The sequence below is a fragment of the Rhea americana genome, unplaced genomic scaffold, assembly GCF_003343005.1.
Source record: "Rhea americana isolate MKP2758 unplaced genomic scaffold, rheAme1 scaffold_30, whole genome shotgun sequence".
In the NCBI taxonomy this organism is placed as follows: domain Eukaryota; kingdom Metazoa; phylum Chordata; class Aves; order Rheiformes; family Rheidae; genus Rhea; species Rhea americana.
In genome coordinates this window covers 5,692,421-5,709,069 of record NW_028186424.1, presented here as the reverse complement: position 1 = coordinate 5,709,069, position 16,649 = coordinate 5,692,421, and the positions used below count along the sequence as shown (strand labels likewise).

Sequence of the window (16,649 nt, the reverse complement as noted above, 5' to 3'; positions counted from 1 at the left end):
TTTATTGTATTTCAACATTCAGAAGGTCACAGGTTTTAACTCTTATACCCTTGCCAATGTCAGTTGGCTCATAATAAACATTCATATTTGTTTTATGACCAAGACCAGCTGGTGGATTTAATACAGGGTAAGAATGTGAAATCTGCAAAAACAAGTGATTCATCTTCATAATCTGTATAGAGGCTGGAATCTTCAGCTGAATCTTAAAACTATTCAATTATTTGTTTGGCTTTCTGAACTTACTTTTTTATTAGCATTGATTGGATGCAATCTTAAATATTTGGTAATTTGGGTAAGAGGGATTTATTTGATAATTGGAAATAGCTTTCCCAGCAGAYAGCTTACTGGACTTTTTCAATTCGATACATGCTTGTGTTCCGCCATGATGGCAGAACAGAGGACCTACTGATGTGCTCATTTGCTTTAAACTTTCTTCTTCTGTTAAAATCACTAAGAGTGACCCTGAAGTGTTGAAATGATGTACAGGAAAGGATACACTTAGTTTCAGTGTGGTGCTGTCAACAGACTTTGTTTTGAATCATTTACAGTGACAACCGCAGTGCATTCCTGTTGGTGGCCTGCGGTCCGTTTTTGGCCTGGGGGACAAATCCACCAGGCTCACTGCAAGAGGCACGGAACAAACGTCCCATCAGCAAAGGTTGCCCCAACGACCAGACAGCTTCATCCGCACCCAAACATCATCCAGCACAAAGTCGGCAGCTGCGGCTTCCACACCCTCTGCGCAACGTTAGGACACAGACTGACGCCAAGTGTTTTTGCCAAAGTCACAGTGATCTGCAGAAATGAGGTAGTTAGGGAGGTCTAGGGGGCAAACACACATAGCTGCTGAGGTTAGAACATGTTGTAATGCCACACACCAGATGCTTTTGGAGTAACAAAACCATGTGTCCATTAGCTACCACTGCATGCCTCAGTCAAAGAGAAGTCTGTACAGCTTTGCCAACAGTGACAATCTGTGACCTCTGCCAGAATGGATAAGGGTCAGGAGTGTACTGGAGGAGAGGACATTGAAGAGCTGCTTCTACAGTGTAGGCAAATTTAACAAACCAAGCCACTAGAACGCTCCTTTCTGCAGACCTTTTAGAAGTTTCATGCTTGTAAGGCAGAGTTCATCCAGGCGAATTTTACCTCCATGCTCTCCACCACACCTCATCTTTTTGTGACATTTGCCTCATCTCAAAAGAAAATCTCTGCCTATCAGGAAATCTGAAAGCTAAGTAACAGAGCAGACCGAAGGAGGTGCAGTTAAAGCCAGTGGGGTTGTATGGATTTATTCAGAGGAAGGATTTATAGCACTGCTATTTCCACAGAACCCAGATAAGACTTCCAGAACATGTCTACAAAAAGATTCATTCAGACATACCCAAGCCATCCCAGTGAGCAAGTATGGATATCAACAGCAGAATATCTGCAAGAGCATGGACTAATTGGCCCTGCTCAGAGGATACGTTAGCATGAGAAACATTGTGCCGTGGCAGCCACGCTGATTCTGGTATCCGGGCAGAACATCACCCAAGTACCAAGACTGTTTGTTCTTGTTATTTCAATAAATAATGTTCCAGTCCAGAGGCTGCACTTCTCCAAACACAAAACTTCCTGGTACCCATAGGAAACTCTACGAAAGGCTGAGGAACTCTAAGAGCCAAACAACATTTCATGGAAGTGAAGCAACTTTGCTGTAACAAAACGCACATCCACTGTGAGAAGGTTAGTTAGCATCCTGCAATTAAGAATAACTTGCTTTCGAGCTCTGTAAGTCAAATTCATTGTCAGCACTGTCATCGATTCAAAACAAAAGAATATAAATGTAAATAGTAGAGAATGAATAATCTCTTGCATTCTGTTCAACTATAGCCTATACATGGTACATATTTTACTAAAAAATTGTTTTATGTGAAACAGTTCTTCACTGCATCTTCTGTCACATTCTGTGTTATGGCACCATAGAAAAATCAATTAAAATTATTACAGAGCAATTCTTTATCTGCTTCAAAATCACCTTTCAGAAAAGAGAAAAGATATTATTTCTACAGTGCATTATATATGAATTAGCCCTGTTGTTCTAAAATAGATTATGTTTGAAATCCTTTAGCCTGCTTTACCTTCAAATGAAGGGATAGCCACAAACTACAGGTTCTACGCAAACATAATATAACTTAGGTAGCACTACTCTAAAACCTAATCTTTAAGAGTTTTTTTTTTTTTTTTTTTTTTTTTTTAACTATAACCTCTGATCTTACTACAAATGACAAACTAACATTTCTTGTTTGTTGGCCTCCCTTCCACATTCAAGTTGAGATTTAAGTTGCTTATCACTCAGATCTCAGTCATACTGGGTTCAAACCTCTGACTGGAAGAACAGTGGTGCACGTGATTAGACCCTGCACATGCCCAAACAAGGAGACACAACAGTGGAACAAGGTTTTAAAGCACAGTGAAGTTACCATGCAGCTGAATTTCAGGGAAGTTCGGATACAGTTTCATAATTTATGTTTGTTTTGTATTTGTCACAGGAGTATTATCTACCCAATAACTGGGCTCCTGAGGTGCTGAAACCACCACMTTCTCTTGAAGATCAAAGCTGACTGTTTTCTTGTCTGCTATATCCCATAGACCTACTTTCTCTTTTCTTACTCTTCGACTGTAAGGTCTCTGATGCCTTTTTATTCACTGTTTATACAGTAATTACCACACTAGAGCTATAGTCCATGACTGTAAGCTAAACACTACTGCAGCTCCATTAAATGAACAAATAAACAAGAAAACCCCAACACAACTCTGAGCTTTCAGTGTTCAAATACTGATCTAAACTTTGAGACTTAAATATGCTCTTTCTTCACTCTTACTGTACATTGAGATTCAAGTAATATAAGCATTTATGGCACACCCTTAGAACAGTCACCTACAACTATTTTTTCTAGTTTATTTACAAGTAAATATGGGCTTGATTGATTGCAAAGAACGTGAAAACAGTAACAGCAATATTTTGACCATTCTCCTTGAAGATAGAAGTGCAGAATATATGAAAAGTACATTTTCTGGAGAAAAAACTATCATTTCCATGCACACCTAATGATATAAAAGATCTCTTTAGATTTGGCTAAGACCTTACTTACAGTTTTGCATCTTACATAGCTGAGACCTGTGATATGTAATGCCACACATTATATTAAAGCCTTTATTACGCAGAACCTTTCTGCACTGATACAAAGGCATTCATATTGGAATGGGCAATTTGTATATGCCAAAGTTTCACGAGGCTGTTAGAAAAAGTTCTAGAAAACATATGCTCAGTACATACCATACTATGAAAACATCTTACACTCGCTTTCTAGAGCCAAACTTTATATGCATTTTCTTCTACTTTAATGACTATTTTTTAYACCTCAGTTTTGTCTTATTTTAATTCTCAGAAATAAGAAAGTACCTTCAAAGTCCCCATCTCTGGCTTTTGCTGCAAGTTCTGAAGAAGATATACTTTCTTGACATAAAGCACAGTCTTCCAATGCTGCATTCCTTAAACCCTGATTAACTGCAAAACAAATCAAAAAGTACTTGAATTTTTATTTTCCACTTTGCACTTAAAATGTTCATGGTCAGATTTCTTTTATTAGATTACAGTAGCATCTGTATGTACCTTCTTATAATTCTTGCCTTTTCTTTGCCTTGACACAAACAGTAATTTAAAAGTATCCTCTATTCTTTTTTTGAAATGACAACAGAAATGAAAGACAATGTTATCACAGGACATCCAGCCCTCTCTTCCAGCAGTTTAGCTGCATCCTGTATTTTATTTCCCAGTTTCTTACTTGGATCCTTCACAAAGAAATATTTATGAGGACAGCCAGAGATTCCCTAGGTGAATCATGCACATCAAATCACATAAATCAAGGAGAAACTTCATCCCATAATTTCGGTTATGCTTACTTCTGCCAACAAACTGTTCCTTTTTTTTTTTTTTTTTTGTAATAGTTCATCCATTAGAAATGATTCCAATTAAGTACTGTTGACTACCATATTTTCGTATCTTCAAAACATACTTGTTTTGGTAAAGTAAACCAAGACAAGTTCCATTGTGAAATAATACCTGGACAACCCCAAAACCATAAAGTYCAGACTTTGCATACATTATATGATGACCATACTGGCTAGAAACACTGGTCCGTTAGCCACGTGGATATGGAAATTTGCAGAAGCACTCTGAAAGCCTTAACTTTTTCAAAATTTGCTTCAGGACATACTCCTATGTACATATATTTTTACTGACTTCATCTTGTTTACAGTCTACTTCCATGATTTAAGCTTAGGGCAAATGACTGAGCAGTGAAGCCTTGTCAGAAATTTAACAAAATGTTAAGGAAATTCTTGCCAAATAATTCATGGACCCACATGCAGCTACTAGCAGAAATTTATGATAGAAAGCCCCTATCCCTCCAGAAAAAATTATTTAGATCTCTTCACCTTTCTTTTGTTTCTCCTTGTCTTCTGTTTCAGGTTTGGTTGCCATAACTTCAAATAAAGTCTTTAAGATACTTCTCAGATCACTAGCATAGTTTGTCTGCAATTGGTCAGCAACACCTAAGAGTTTGAAAAAAAGGATGGAACTATTACTAGACCATTACTATCCCCCAATTATTTAAATTTATGTATTGCAGTTAGTAACTGTCTCATATTTCTTMTTGAGGAGATTACTTGCTTATGTTAGTGATAAAAATAGCACTTTTAATTAAAACTAAATTACCATAATACCAAATCATGTCCTGGCCTTTATATTACCTGCAATTTGATTTATATGTTTTTCTTGTCCTTCTGGCAGAAAGAGAGAGATTCTGTTCACACCAATACATAACTGCTGGATCAAATTTCATCCCTTTAAGACAGACCACATCACCAAGAAAAATGAAGCACTACAAAACTGAACCTGTTGCATGGCCAAACTCTTCGTCACCATAGATCTAAGATGTTGGCATTATTTGATTCTGGAACTTGGTATCACTCAAACAACAGACTTTACTAGACCAGTCTGCAACTTCGGCTCCAAACCACAGTCTTTTGGCTCTGTTATCTGAGTCTGTTTTACTACCCCGTATCTTTATGCATGTCAGAGAAAATGGTGAATAARGTTTACTTTCAGAACAAAAAGACACTCTCATACCTGAGATACAGACAAAAAGCCGGTGAATAAGATCATTGCTGCCATGAAATCTGGATCTGATCTTTTCTCTGGTGGCGATTTTAGCAGCCTGCAACGCAAGCTGAATTTCTTCCTGATCAATGTCATCAGATGAACAAGAACTTGTCATTAAACTGCTAGTGGAGAAAAAAATATAAAGAAATAGTAAGGTAAATCTTCATCTGATTGTTCAGTTTGCTCAGTAAATTGTAAAGGATTTATTACTCAAGAAATACTTTAGAGTAAAATAGAATGAATTGCTGTAAATTCTTGTTGAATTTAATCTACACACAATCAATTGCTATCGAGTTTGATTTTCACTTTGTACAACAGTTACAAAACAACTTTTGAGTAGAAAATCATTTGTCCGTATTTTATTGTATTCCCCTTTACTGTTACAAAGCGTTGTGCCATTTTTCACATTAGCTTCCACTAAAAGCTCAGTCTGGAGACCGTAACTGCAACAAAAATCCAAAAGGGGAATATTGGTCTGAAAATGAGAAGGTCAATTCTGCAGCCAACTTAGAAATTAAAGTAGAAGTTAATTTGAAAAAAGAATTTCTCAATTAAAATAGAGAGTCACTAGAAAGCAGGTATTACAGAAAAAGTTGAAAGAAAGGTGATAAAGTCTGCATAGTAGAGCTAGATTACTCCTCTTACATAACGTGATTACTGTCAAATGTCAAACTGTTATAATAGAACGGCTCATTGAAACCAAAGAGATTAAGATGTGTCACCAAATGTCTTCWAGAGACATCTAATCTTCATTTAAAAAGCCATGCAGAGGGTTGTTCACCATTTACATCTCTTCATAAGAGAGAGAAAAAACCCTCTAGGAAGTTTTAGTCGGAATCCAGCTTCTTCAGGTAATCTGGAGTTACCTGAACTACCTCTAAATCAAGGTACATACAAAAGAAAAGGGGGGGGGGGAAGGGAAAACATAGCACTTCTCCCACAAAAAAAAATCCTGATTTGGCAGTAGAGCACAGGATGAAATTACATTGAAGTTTTAAGGATTCATTGGTGACTGGAAGGAAACATGCGTTTTACTCTATTGTATTCAGAGATAGAGGAATATAAACCAATTTTTCCCCTCAGACAAGAATGAAATTCATCTCACCAACAACTATGTAAGGTAGAATATTTTACTTCTAACTGCATTTTGGCTGTACAAAAAAAATTATCTTACAGTGATATAAACGTCTGCAGCATATGCTGCTCTTCAAGACAAGTGAAGACCTAACGACTTGAACAAATACAGTTTGTTTACGTAKTCTCATTACAGGAATCTCCTTGCAACTGCTAAACTACGCAAAAATCTAAGTGCAGGGGGAAAAAAAGCTAGAGGTTCAAGGTTAACTCCCCTCTCTCCAAGACATGGTTGAAGAAATGTTTAGGAGCACTGTGTTGGGCAGAGAGCTGTGAAAACCACCTTTCAAGAACATAAAATATTTAGTCCCTTACAGTTTTGGAGAAAGGAAGGCTTATTCCACCCTCCTGAACAAGTTCTAGCTCTAATATCACTGTTCACCTTCATAGTCTCCTCTTCCTGTGTCCAAGGGGAACGATTTTACCTATGGCTGTTCCAGATCCTTCTGTGCTGGATTTTGTGGTGAGTCACTAAGACCAGTAATGTCCTACCACGAGACTGGCCGGCTTTTTCACACGCAATCCCTAGTACAGAGCACATACGAACTGCTTTGGCACTGTGGGATGCAATACACRCATTTGTCACGCGCACTCAGATGCACAGGGAGCTGCACGTAAAGTACAATATCCAGTCAAGCACGTTCAGGAAAGAGGGCACGTTGTGTTCAGGACTGCCGGTGCCCCTGCAAAGAGGAAACGTGAACGCTCCAGAACGATTCAAACCTGGATCTAAGAATCACTTCAGAGTTCGAAAGAAACGATTACTCTGCCTTTACCAACAGGACCGAGTCAGATTTAGGCAGAARTGACTGTTAGAGAATGACTAATGACCATCTGTTCTTTACTTTAAAATAYATTTTATTCTACAAGAATGTAACTAGAAAATAAATAGTGTAGAGGCAGTGAGAAATACCATAAGGACAGAAACAGAGCAATTAACCATTTCAGGTGAGYAGCTAGCTTTTCCTATAACAGGGTATCCCACACAGCTGTGAGTGCATCTATGCAAATATTAAAGATTCTCTTGACTTTTAAAGTGACATCATAGAAAATAAAACCGAATTTTGACCTGCAGAGTTCAACTTATTTGATGGCCAAATTATTCTTACAAACAAGCTGGTCTTCTAATTCTGCAGGGAATACCACTTCTGCAGGGAATAACTCACATAATATGGATGAAAATTTTCAGCTGATACTAGACATGTAGGAAGCATTTCACTAACATCAGGAGATTATACTCCAATTCGGAACACTTCAGTGCCARAATCTGCAGAACTGACTACCACTGCAGACCAAGCACAACCATRCTTCAGTCCAAGGTAGTGAGAGAGGTTTCCTCATTTTTTCAGCTTCTTGGTTGAAGAGAGCCCTGCATTACCCAAGGAATTAGGTTGAAAAGAAAATAATAAAGGCAGAGATAAGACAAAAGTAAATATGGAATTCCCCTTGCTAAGTGTTTATCATATAAACARTGCTCATCACGTATTTATTTTTCATACTGTGAAAACATTGCAAAGTTAGTATGTCTGAAGGTGAGTATCAAGAAAGAAGACTTTATGTTAAAGGTTGACTCCAAACAGTAAAACTGCTTATACATTATAAAGGAACAAATACTCTCTGGCAGATGCAATAAATCAGCTTTATATCTGAGTTGGCTAGCATTTACTTATTATTTTAAACGACTCTTCATTTATCACGTTGCGAGACTAGCAGTCCTCTTTCAGCATTTTAAATATGTATCTCTAGAAATGATGTTTGGTCTTAAAGCTTGTCTATGAAATTTAATTAGCTATGAACAAGCAAAACACAGTACTGTCACTGTATATAATATCACCTTTCACTTGTGGAACCAACATGCTTTACAGTTTTCCAATTCCAAAGGATTATCTACAGYCAGGTTAAGTAGTAGTATCTATACATAATGGAAAACAAGACTGTGGAACAAAAAGGTTACAACTGACATTTGCAGAAGTTGCCAGGCGTTTCACCTAACCATCTGTGATACCTCAGGCCTCGTGCTGAATGCTGCCGAGTGTTGACACTCATCCAAAAATACCAAGAGCAGCAAAGTCTCAAACTGAGCAACCAAAATCAATGGATTCAAAATTAATCCAAACGTAAATGTGCTATATTTGTGCTCACACACAGTCAGTGACAGTAGAAATCTTTAACTCACTGATGTTTCCTTCCGAACTTGTCTAGAAGCATTTGTTTCATTAAACTTGAAATCTTCTCTGAATTGAATGCAGAATGYGCAAGATTCTCTCTAATTCTAATCCCCATTAGTCACAAACAAACTCTCAAACTTGCATTAAATACACAATAACAAGCAAACAAATTTAAAAGCTRTATTTGAGCAGACTAAGAAAAGCTTCAATTCAGAAATTTAACTTTTTAATCATAATATTTTATTAAGAGGGTTTTTGCATAGAATATACAAAGAAATCAACCGAATTACTCTGATTTCAAAAGATTCACAAAAACTAAAATGACTGGTTTTAGAAATCTTCAACTAAAAGCAGCAGGTGGTCACATATAGCAAAGAAGAAAAACCCTTCATAGATCTACTCTACTTTGGGTTATGTAACAATGTCACCAATTTCAAAAGGAGAGACCATCCTCTATTTTTCTGACTTTAGGTAATGTCTTTAGTTATGACTAATTTTCACGTACAGATCTCAGAAGATCGTTGGTGATACTTTTAAATTAAGAGGGAYCAAGTTCCAAGTAAGACAAATTCATCCCAACTAAATGTCTAAGAGCAAAACACTTGTAAATTCTACAAGCTACATCACACATTTGCTAGAAAAATGTCARCATAAATTTAGGGAGTCTCCTTAGTCCATTTATACTATACAAATACTGGGATGGCAGTGGTTTCTATTTGCTTGTTCTGGAAATCTCYAGCAAAGTGCACAAGAATAGGTAGAAGCAGCATACAACATTAACTGTGAAGTTAATTAACTGCAGATCTAAGTGGACTGTATGTATGCATTATTCCTACAAACCTATATGAACATATGTTTATCAGCAAAAGCTCCCTTTTGCTTCTTGTTTCCCATACTATAAAGCAATCGTGTAAGTAACTTCTCAAATTTTTTCTACACAATCATTTAATTCCTCTGACATAAGAAAAATTCTAGAGTTGAACGTGATTTCTTTGCTTATAGTTCCAAGCTCCTTTCTGCCAGCAGTCAGACCAAATCTCTCTCAATGACACATTCTTATGGTTTCTCTAACTAATATTTGCTGCCTCTATTCATGCCTTTTTTTGCAGCACCTCTTTTTTTTGGTTACTCTCACAAGAAATACAATAAGCAGTGTGTAAAAATCCTTCAGTTTCTAACATGTACCAATGTTGATATAGTTGGGAGGAGCTGCTATTATTTTATGTATTTAGTTAAATTAATGAAATTAATGTTGTCTTATTTTAAGTGTGTGTGGGGGTGCACAATCAATTTTAGAATCATTCTAGACAAATTGAGAATATGTTTTCTTATTTGGGGAGTAGCACATAGTTATTTAAGGACTATATTTTAATGAATGAGCTGAAAAGCTATATTTGAGCAGATTAAGAAAAGCTTTAATTCAGAAATTTCTTAACTTTTTAATCATAAAATTTTATTAAGAGGGTTTTTGCATTCAATGTCTTAGGTATTTTATCCTTATTYTAAGAGAAAAGGCTCAAGACAAAAATCTCATACTGTTTCCAGTTCCCAGGGCTTCCAAACTTGCAGATGCAGATACAGATCCCTCTAGCTGGTGCAACTCAGCTAAGCACCACCAGAAGAAATTGAGTTCTAACACATTTCACTGTTACCAGCTGCATTACCAGTGCCCAGTTCCAGACACTTTCGGACACATGCGAGAAGCCCCATCTGCTGTCAACCTTTTGAATTCCACAACAGCAGAARCATTTTTCACACACTGCAAGATTTGCAGAAGCCCCTACTTAGCTTTTTTGCCCCAGCTGAAGTGGGCAAGAGATTAAAATAAACAATTTGGCTAATGAGATCAGCCATATGTCCTAAGCGATATCTTCAATCAGGAAAACTTCCTTAGCACTGAAGACCATTGAGTTTGATTTCAGTAGGAACATCTGCTCCAGACCCTGGCAGCTTCAGCAGCTGTCCACTCTGTTTGAAGAGCAGCTTTGTGAATCCTTCCTCAGCCCTTCTCACCTCAGACTGCAGAGCTCTCTCCTTGCACATCATGATGGACTTCCCAAAAAACACAGGTGTTAAAGCAGCATGCTGCTAAATAATTACCGTAAGAAACTCTTTAGCCAACTGTCCTATTGCATTGTCATGCTGGCTTATTCAAACTCATTGCCACGCTGGCTTGTCTTTTCAGAAGAATGGAAAAATTCTCTGTTCTAAGCAGAAATTAAATAAAACMATACTGCAAGTCCAAGAATTACCAACTTCCTTTGACATAGTTATTTTGTTCATTACAGATAAAATTTCTATAAATATAAGTATGAACAAATAAAGCATTATTAATCAACAAGGTTGCTTTCTTACTACAAAGCTGAATGTCAGACACTTGCAAGGCATCATATTTACTGCATTTCTGAAAAAAAATAAACTAAAAAGGGGTAAAACTTGCTAGACAAAGSATACTGGAAAATTCAAGAATAAATAATAAATGAAAATGCAACAAATTAAAATTGCTTAGATTCTATTAAGATTCTCCCAAATCCATCATTCTTKTAATCTTTCTTGTAATCAAACACACGTTTAAAGTTCTCAGAAACWTTCAATCATGCTGCAAAATAAATAATATGAGATTAGAGCATAGAAACACTCAAAAAAAAAATCTGGAAAAAATGAAAGTGAAACAGAGAAGCAGGTAAGAAGTTAGGGGGAATGGTATAAAATGTCAGTTCTGCCATCTAACACGGGGATAGAAACGTCTCAGTCCCAGCTCTAATTGCTTATCCTCAAACCAGAAGAATCTGATACAGGATGGATAGACCCTTGCTACCTGATGCAGGATACAAACCCTTCTAAAGGAAAAGAGGCATTTCATACAGCTGCTCAGCAATGTCTTTTGTGTTATGCAAGAAGCTATACTGTATGGTATAATAAAAAGCAAATTAATTTAACATCCAGCTCCACTAAAAGCTGTCCTGAGTTACAGATCTTGTGTGTGATATGCACAGAGATGGARAAGGAGCAATGAAAACCATTTTCCAGCAAGAGGAACTCTGAGGGCTAGAGCTCATTAGTATATTTCTTTATTTGCCCCCATGAGTTCCTTCAAAAAGTAATAAAAAACAACCAGCTGAAGTGCTGAAACATCTTAAGGTCTAGGAGAATCGCCCAGGAATTCTGTATATAGCCACAGAAGTTCAGAAACACTAGTTAAATGACAAAGTGGAACTTTAAAATTTCAGTTAGAAAAAGGAAACTTTCTCTTCAGTTTTCAACTGCAATGCTGTTTTAAGTATGAGGAAATCCTCTTTTTCCTAAACATGATTGTGCTTTTACAACATATTTTGGCTATAGGCAGTGCAAGAACTCTGCAAAACTGTGATTTTAATTATTACACATAATCTCAAAACCCCTAAATATGCTACTGTAAGTTTGGGGGGGGGAGGAATTTATAAATAAAATCAAATTTCTGAAAGCTGTTATTTTGTGCTACTAGTAGCACAGGGAACACCAAGTGACATTCAACAACAGATCTTACACATCCTTAAAATGGACATAATTATAAATGTGACTAAATTACTAAATACGAAAATCAGAAGTGAGCTACATAAACACAATAACACTAACTGACTACTATCACTCTCTGTCAGTCTCATGCCAGATGATATGCCACCTAAGATACTGCCCCAAAATTGTATCTTCTAGAGTGCCAAGCAATTTTGCTGGAACAAATTTACTGCCTCTGCCACTAATTCTAGTCAGCTTAACGTATTGCCCTATTTCACTTAATTTACAGAGAGAGGAATACATTTTATATTTAATTTACTTCGATCATATTAGACATTTTAACTCTCTAAATACAAAGATTACAGTTTAAGTAGGGAAAGATCAAAGTTTCACCTTCCCACTGTAGYAAGCATCTGTTAACAAGTAGTTCACACAAAACACCTGAGTCCTTGAGAAAAAAAAAATACATCAGTCACTTGTTACTGAACACAAAGCCATGAATATGTTATAGATACATAGATAGATAAAGATTCTACCTAGAAATATCTTGCAACATTTTTAAAGGGGAACACAACAGTTTACAAGATACCACCATCTGGAGATTTATTTTTTGTCTTGCAAGCTCAACTGTAAGCTCGTGAAAACTGAAGAACAAGACAGGCATGAACACATCAAGAAGAATCTTGCTGGTGAAGAACCAGACATCTGCTTCAGTCATGTATGTCTAGTTGACTAAAATCATAAGCAAAAGCCAATAGACCTTATCAACACTGACTTTTTTTTTTTTTTTTTTTTTTTTTGCTGGTACTGCTCAGCTGCTTGTTAGGGCGAAGGATATAGCAGTAAAGCAAAAATATTCTACGCTGCAGCCTGTTTATGATGGTCTCTATCAATATGAATATTAATCGCTCTCACACCACTTGAGTGACAGAGCTACAGAGCTAAACAGCATAGACTCACAAATGCCTAAAACATACATATGCAGTTTGCAATTCAAAATCATTAAGCAGGAATAACATTTATTTTAGATGCCATTCTGATTTTCTCATGGTATAACACCCTTCTGTCTTCCTGAAGCTTTCCTCACTGCGCTCTGTTTCCATGATTCCAGTATAGTACATGCAAAGCAATTACACCAGCCTTTTTTCAATTATCAGCCTTCTTTCCATAAAGAGCAGCTCTATAGACAAAGGGGAAAGAAAATTGTGAACAGTAATTCATTGACCAAAACAAAAATGATAGTACTAAACATTAATGAAGAATTAAACTGTTGTTTTGTATAGCTTAAACAAATCTAACCTGACCAGAATAACTATGGTAAAACGGCAGGAGAGAAGATTCAGGACACATCTGACCAGGTAGGCATCAGACCTGACCAGACCACCCAGCAAATCCAACACTGATGCATTCAGAGTCCTCTAAACTACTGCATTCTCAGGAGTCGTTGTGATCCCTTTATAGACCTGGTGGGCATATATCCTACACCGTAGCACAGATTAATGGACAGCACTGGACTATGACATGAAAGAACTGATCCCTATTCCTCGTACGGTTAACAGTCCTGCTGCGTGACCAAGTTATTCTTCCTTCTTGTATCCTCTGCAAAGCACCAAGTTCTAATGATGAAAAGCATAGTGTAAAAACTGTTTTTGCATGAAACTGTTCACCCACAAGAACTGACTGGGCAAGGTAGCTTCAGTCTCTTCTACAACCCCTTCTATTTTTGAAGCAGATAATCAACATTTCAGCTCTTTCTCTTTTATATCCTAAGTCAGCTTTCTCCTTGTTTCACATCTGTGTGTTTAAACTAACAGGAATCTACTCAAAATATGTTATACAGCAAGTGATTCCAGCAGCTATATCCAGCCAGCCAATGARACAGTGATCAGTGCACACACAGGCAGACGTAGAGTTTTTGGCAGAAATAATACAATAAATAAGCCACTCTAATTGCTGGCAGAACCTCACTGTTTTGGCACAGATTCAAGTCATAGTATACTTTAGATGCATACTTTCGTAGATTGTTGTCAATATAGGCTAAAATTTCATTACTAATTCTTCCTAAATGCCTAATATTGTAGGAAAAATACTGCAAAAKGCAGATATTTAAAAAGATATTTTAAAAGCTCCAGTCTTTCAAAGCACTTATGTTCCTATATGGCTTTAAGTACATCAAATCATCTCATTCAGTTAGCATATGAACAGCCTTTATTTCCGTCTCAACCCAAATTGTAGGCTTTGTCAGGATCTTGCCCAATGATATTCACACATGTTGAAAGCTGAGGAACAAAGAGATTCCTGAAAATACAGTTGAATTTTAAAAGCTACTGTCTTTCAGACAGAAATAAAGARACTACATCTGACACTGAAATGGACAAGATTGCAGCACTAGGAAGCGTGTTGCCAGCAGGTGGAGGGAGGGGATCCTGCCCCTCTACTCAGCCCTGGGGAGGCCTCCTCTCGAGTACTGCGTCCAGTTCTGGGCTCCCCAGGACAAGAGAGACATGGAGCTACTGGAGAGAGTCCAGCATAGGGCTACAAAGATGACCAGAGGGCTGGAGCACCTGCCCTAGGAGGAACGGCTGCGAGAGCTGGGCCTCTTCAGCCTGCGGAAGAGAAGACTGAGGGGGGATCTGATCAATGTGTACAAGTACCTGAAGGGAGGGTGTCAAGGGGATGGAGCCAAACTCTTTTCAGTTGTCCCGTGTGACAGGACAAGAGGCAACGGGCAGAAATTGAAGCACAGGCAGTTCCGCCTGACCATGAGGGGGAATTTCTTCCCTGTGAGAGTGACGGAGCACTGGARCAGGTTGCCCAGAGAGGTGGTGGAGTCTCCTTCTCTGGAGATGTTCAAGGCCCGYCTGGATRCAACCCTGTCTAMCATGCTCTAGGTGACCCTGCTGAGCAGGGCGGTTGGACTGGATGATCTCCAGAGGTCCCTTCCAGCCTTACTGATTCTGTGATTCTATGATTATATTTWATTGTTTTATCTACCTATTTGTAATTCAGTAAATTATACTTACATTAAAATCATTCTAAAAAATAAATTTTTAGAAAGATATCTGTAAAAGTAAATGGACCGTTTTCTGGAGTTGTTAAAAGAAAAAAAAAAAAAGGATCAATTGCTGCTTCCCTGCTACAGTTACAAATGTCTCAATTCCACTCAAGTCAGCAGTATAATTCCACATTCACATTGACTCTTGCAAGTCTACAAGTTTCTCTGTAGCCTTCTGAAATAAACAGAAAACATTTACTCTTCACTGATAAAGCTGCGTACTGATATAATCATCGAAAATTTGAATACCTCTTAATGAACATTTTGCAAAAGAACAGCTTCCAAACAGGGCTGAACATTCAACTCTTCGACAATCAGATCTCCAAGATTAGAGGGAAGAACCTGTAATACAGATCAGCTACTAACAAAACAATCAAACTTTTCTTAGCAAATTGACTTTAGGATCCTCTTTATCATTTTTTCAAAGTGGTYGTGCTTCCAGCAAAGTTTTAAAATGTGTGTTTCAAATTACTGAGTGAGCACAATCAGCGCTCAAAGTATATAATCCTASTTCTGATTAAAGACTGAAAAATCTTCGGCCCACATGAGATTCAACAAACTAGACAATTTCCTGAGGTTTCTGTTTTTCTCCATTGACTAAAGAGGGAACCTAGAGCAAAAAGACCCCTCATTTAGATACATCAGTTAGGTGCCTAAAGTTAGGATGAATGAATCYAGCTCAAAAAAATATGCAGCGCGGTGTGATGATGGAACAATTTAAGGCAGTAAATCATRCGCCAATTTGAAGCAGCTTTCTTTAACAAGACCCTGCAATCCCACCAGCTCTTCCTCTCTCAGCAAATATCCTAATGACAAACAACGACACACGGCATACAGTGTTCTCTGAGATGAGAGGAGGAATTTTCTCCCAGTTCTCCATTTGGAAAACAAGAAATATGTATGCATAAAGAATTCTATACATAAAATAATCCATTATTTCAAAATCATTATAGCTATAYGCTAGATTCAGCTTCAGTATTGGTTATCCACCTTAACTTGCAATGATTATTGTATCAGCACAAAAAAACTGCTTATGACTCACAGAACGTCAAAAGGCCAGAAAAAAAGCTTTTTAAGAATGCTATGTTCAGTTAATTATTCTTCTGATAAAATTGCAAATGTAGCATTTAAATTTCTAATTTTTGTTATTAAGATAACAAGTGAAAGCAGTAAGAAATTAAAAGATAAAAATACTATATGCCAAGAAAGGAAACAAAAATCAAGAAAACAAGTTAGATACTATTTTGAAAATGCAGACAACATCATGGAGAACTTAGTTATTTCAGAAAAGAGCATTCTGTAGACATAGTTGCAAAGGACATTCTTGTCCAGTATATTTTCCAAAGAAAGTCAAGCTGGTACCCAAAGAACTTGGCGTTGTAGCAGACAAATGATAAAGCTCTAGAGAAATTGGTTAAAAGCTACAAAAAATACTCTTTAGATAGTAAGAGGGCAGAGGAAGACCTTAAAAAACAAACATATTCTAAATTGTAACACAAACAGATGTACTGAGATGACGCAGAGTCAAAAATTATATATATATGCACACAGCTCTAGAAAGCTGCTTCTCTGAAGCACTCAGACTTTT

General features: G+C 37.1%; 1 protein-coding gene across 1 annotated transcript in view; it reads right to left on the bottom strand.

Annotated features, from left to right (window-relative positions):
- Positions 1 to 16,649, bottom strand: part of ZFYVE28 (zinc finger FYVE-type containing 28) — an 81,235-nt gene that overhangs the window by 11,518 nt on the left and 53,068 nt on the right. Inside the window, exons 11-13 of the mRNA XM_085309690.1 lie at positions 5,177 to 5,331; positions 4,483 to 4,599; positions 3,449 to 3,553 (exon numbers count right to left, since the gene is read on the bottom strand). Coding sequence (XP_085165816.1) covers positions 3,449 to 3,553; positions 4,483 to 4,599; positions 5,177 to 5,331 — 377 coding nt within the window. The remainder of the gene's footprint in view (positions 1 to 3,448; positions 3,554 to 4,482; positions 4,600 to 5,176; positions 5,332 to 16,649) is intronic.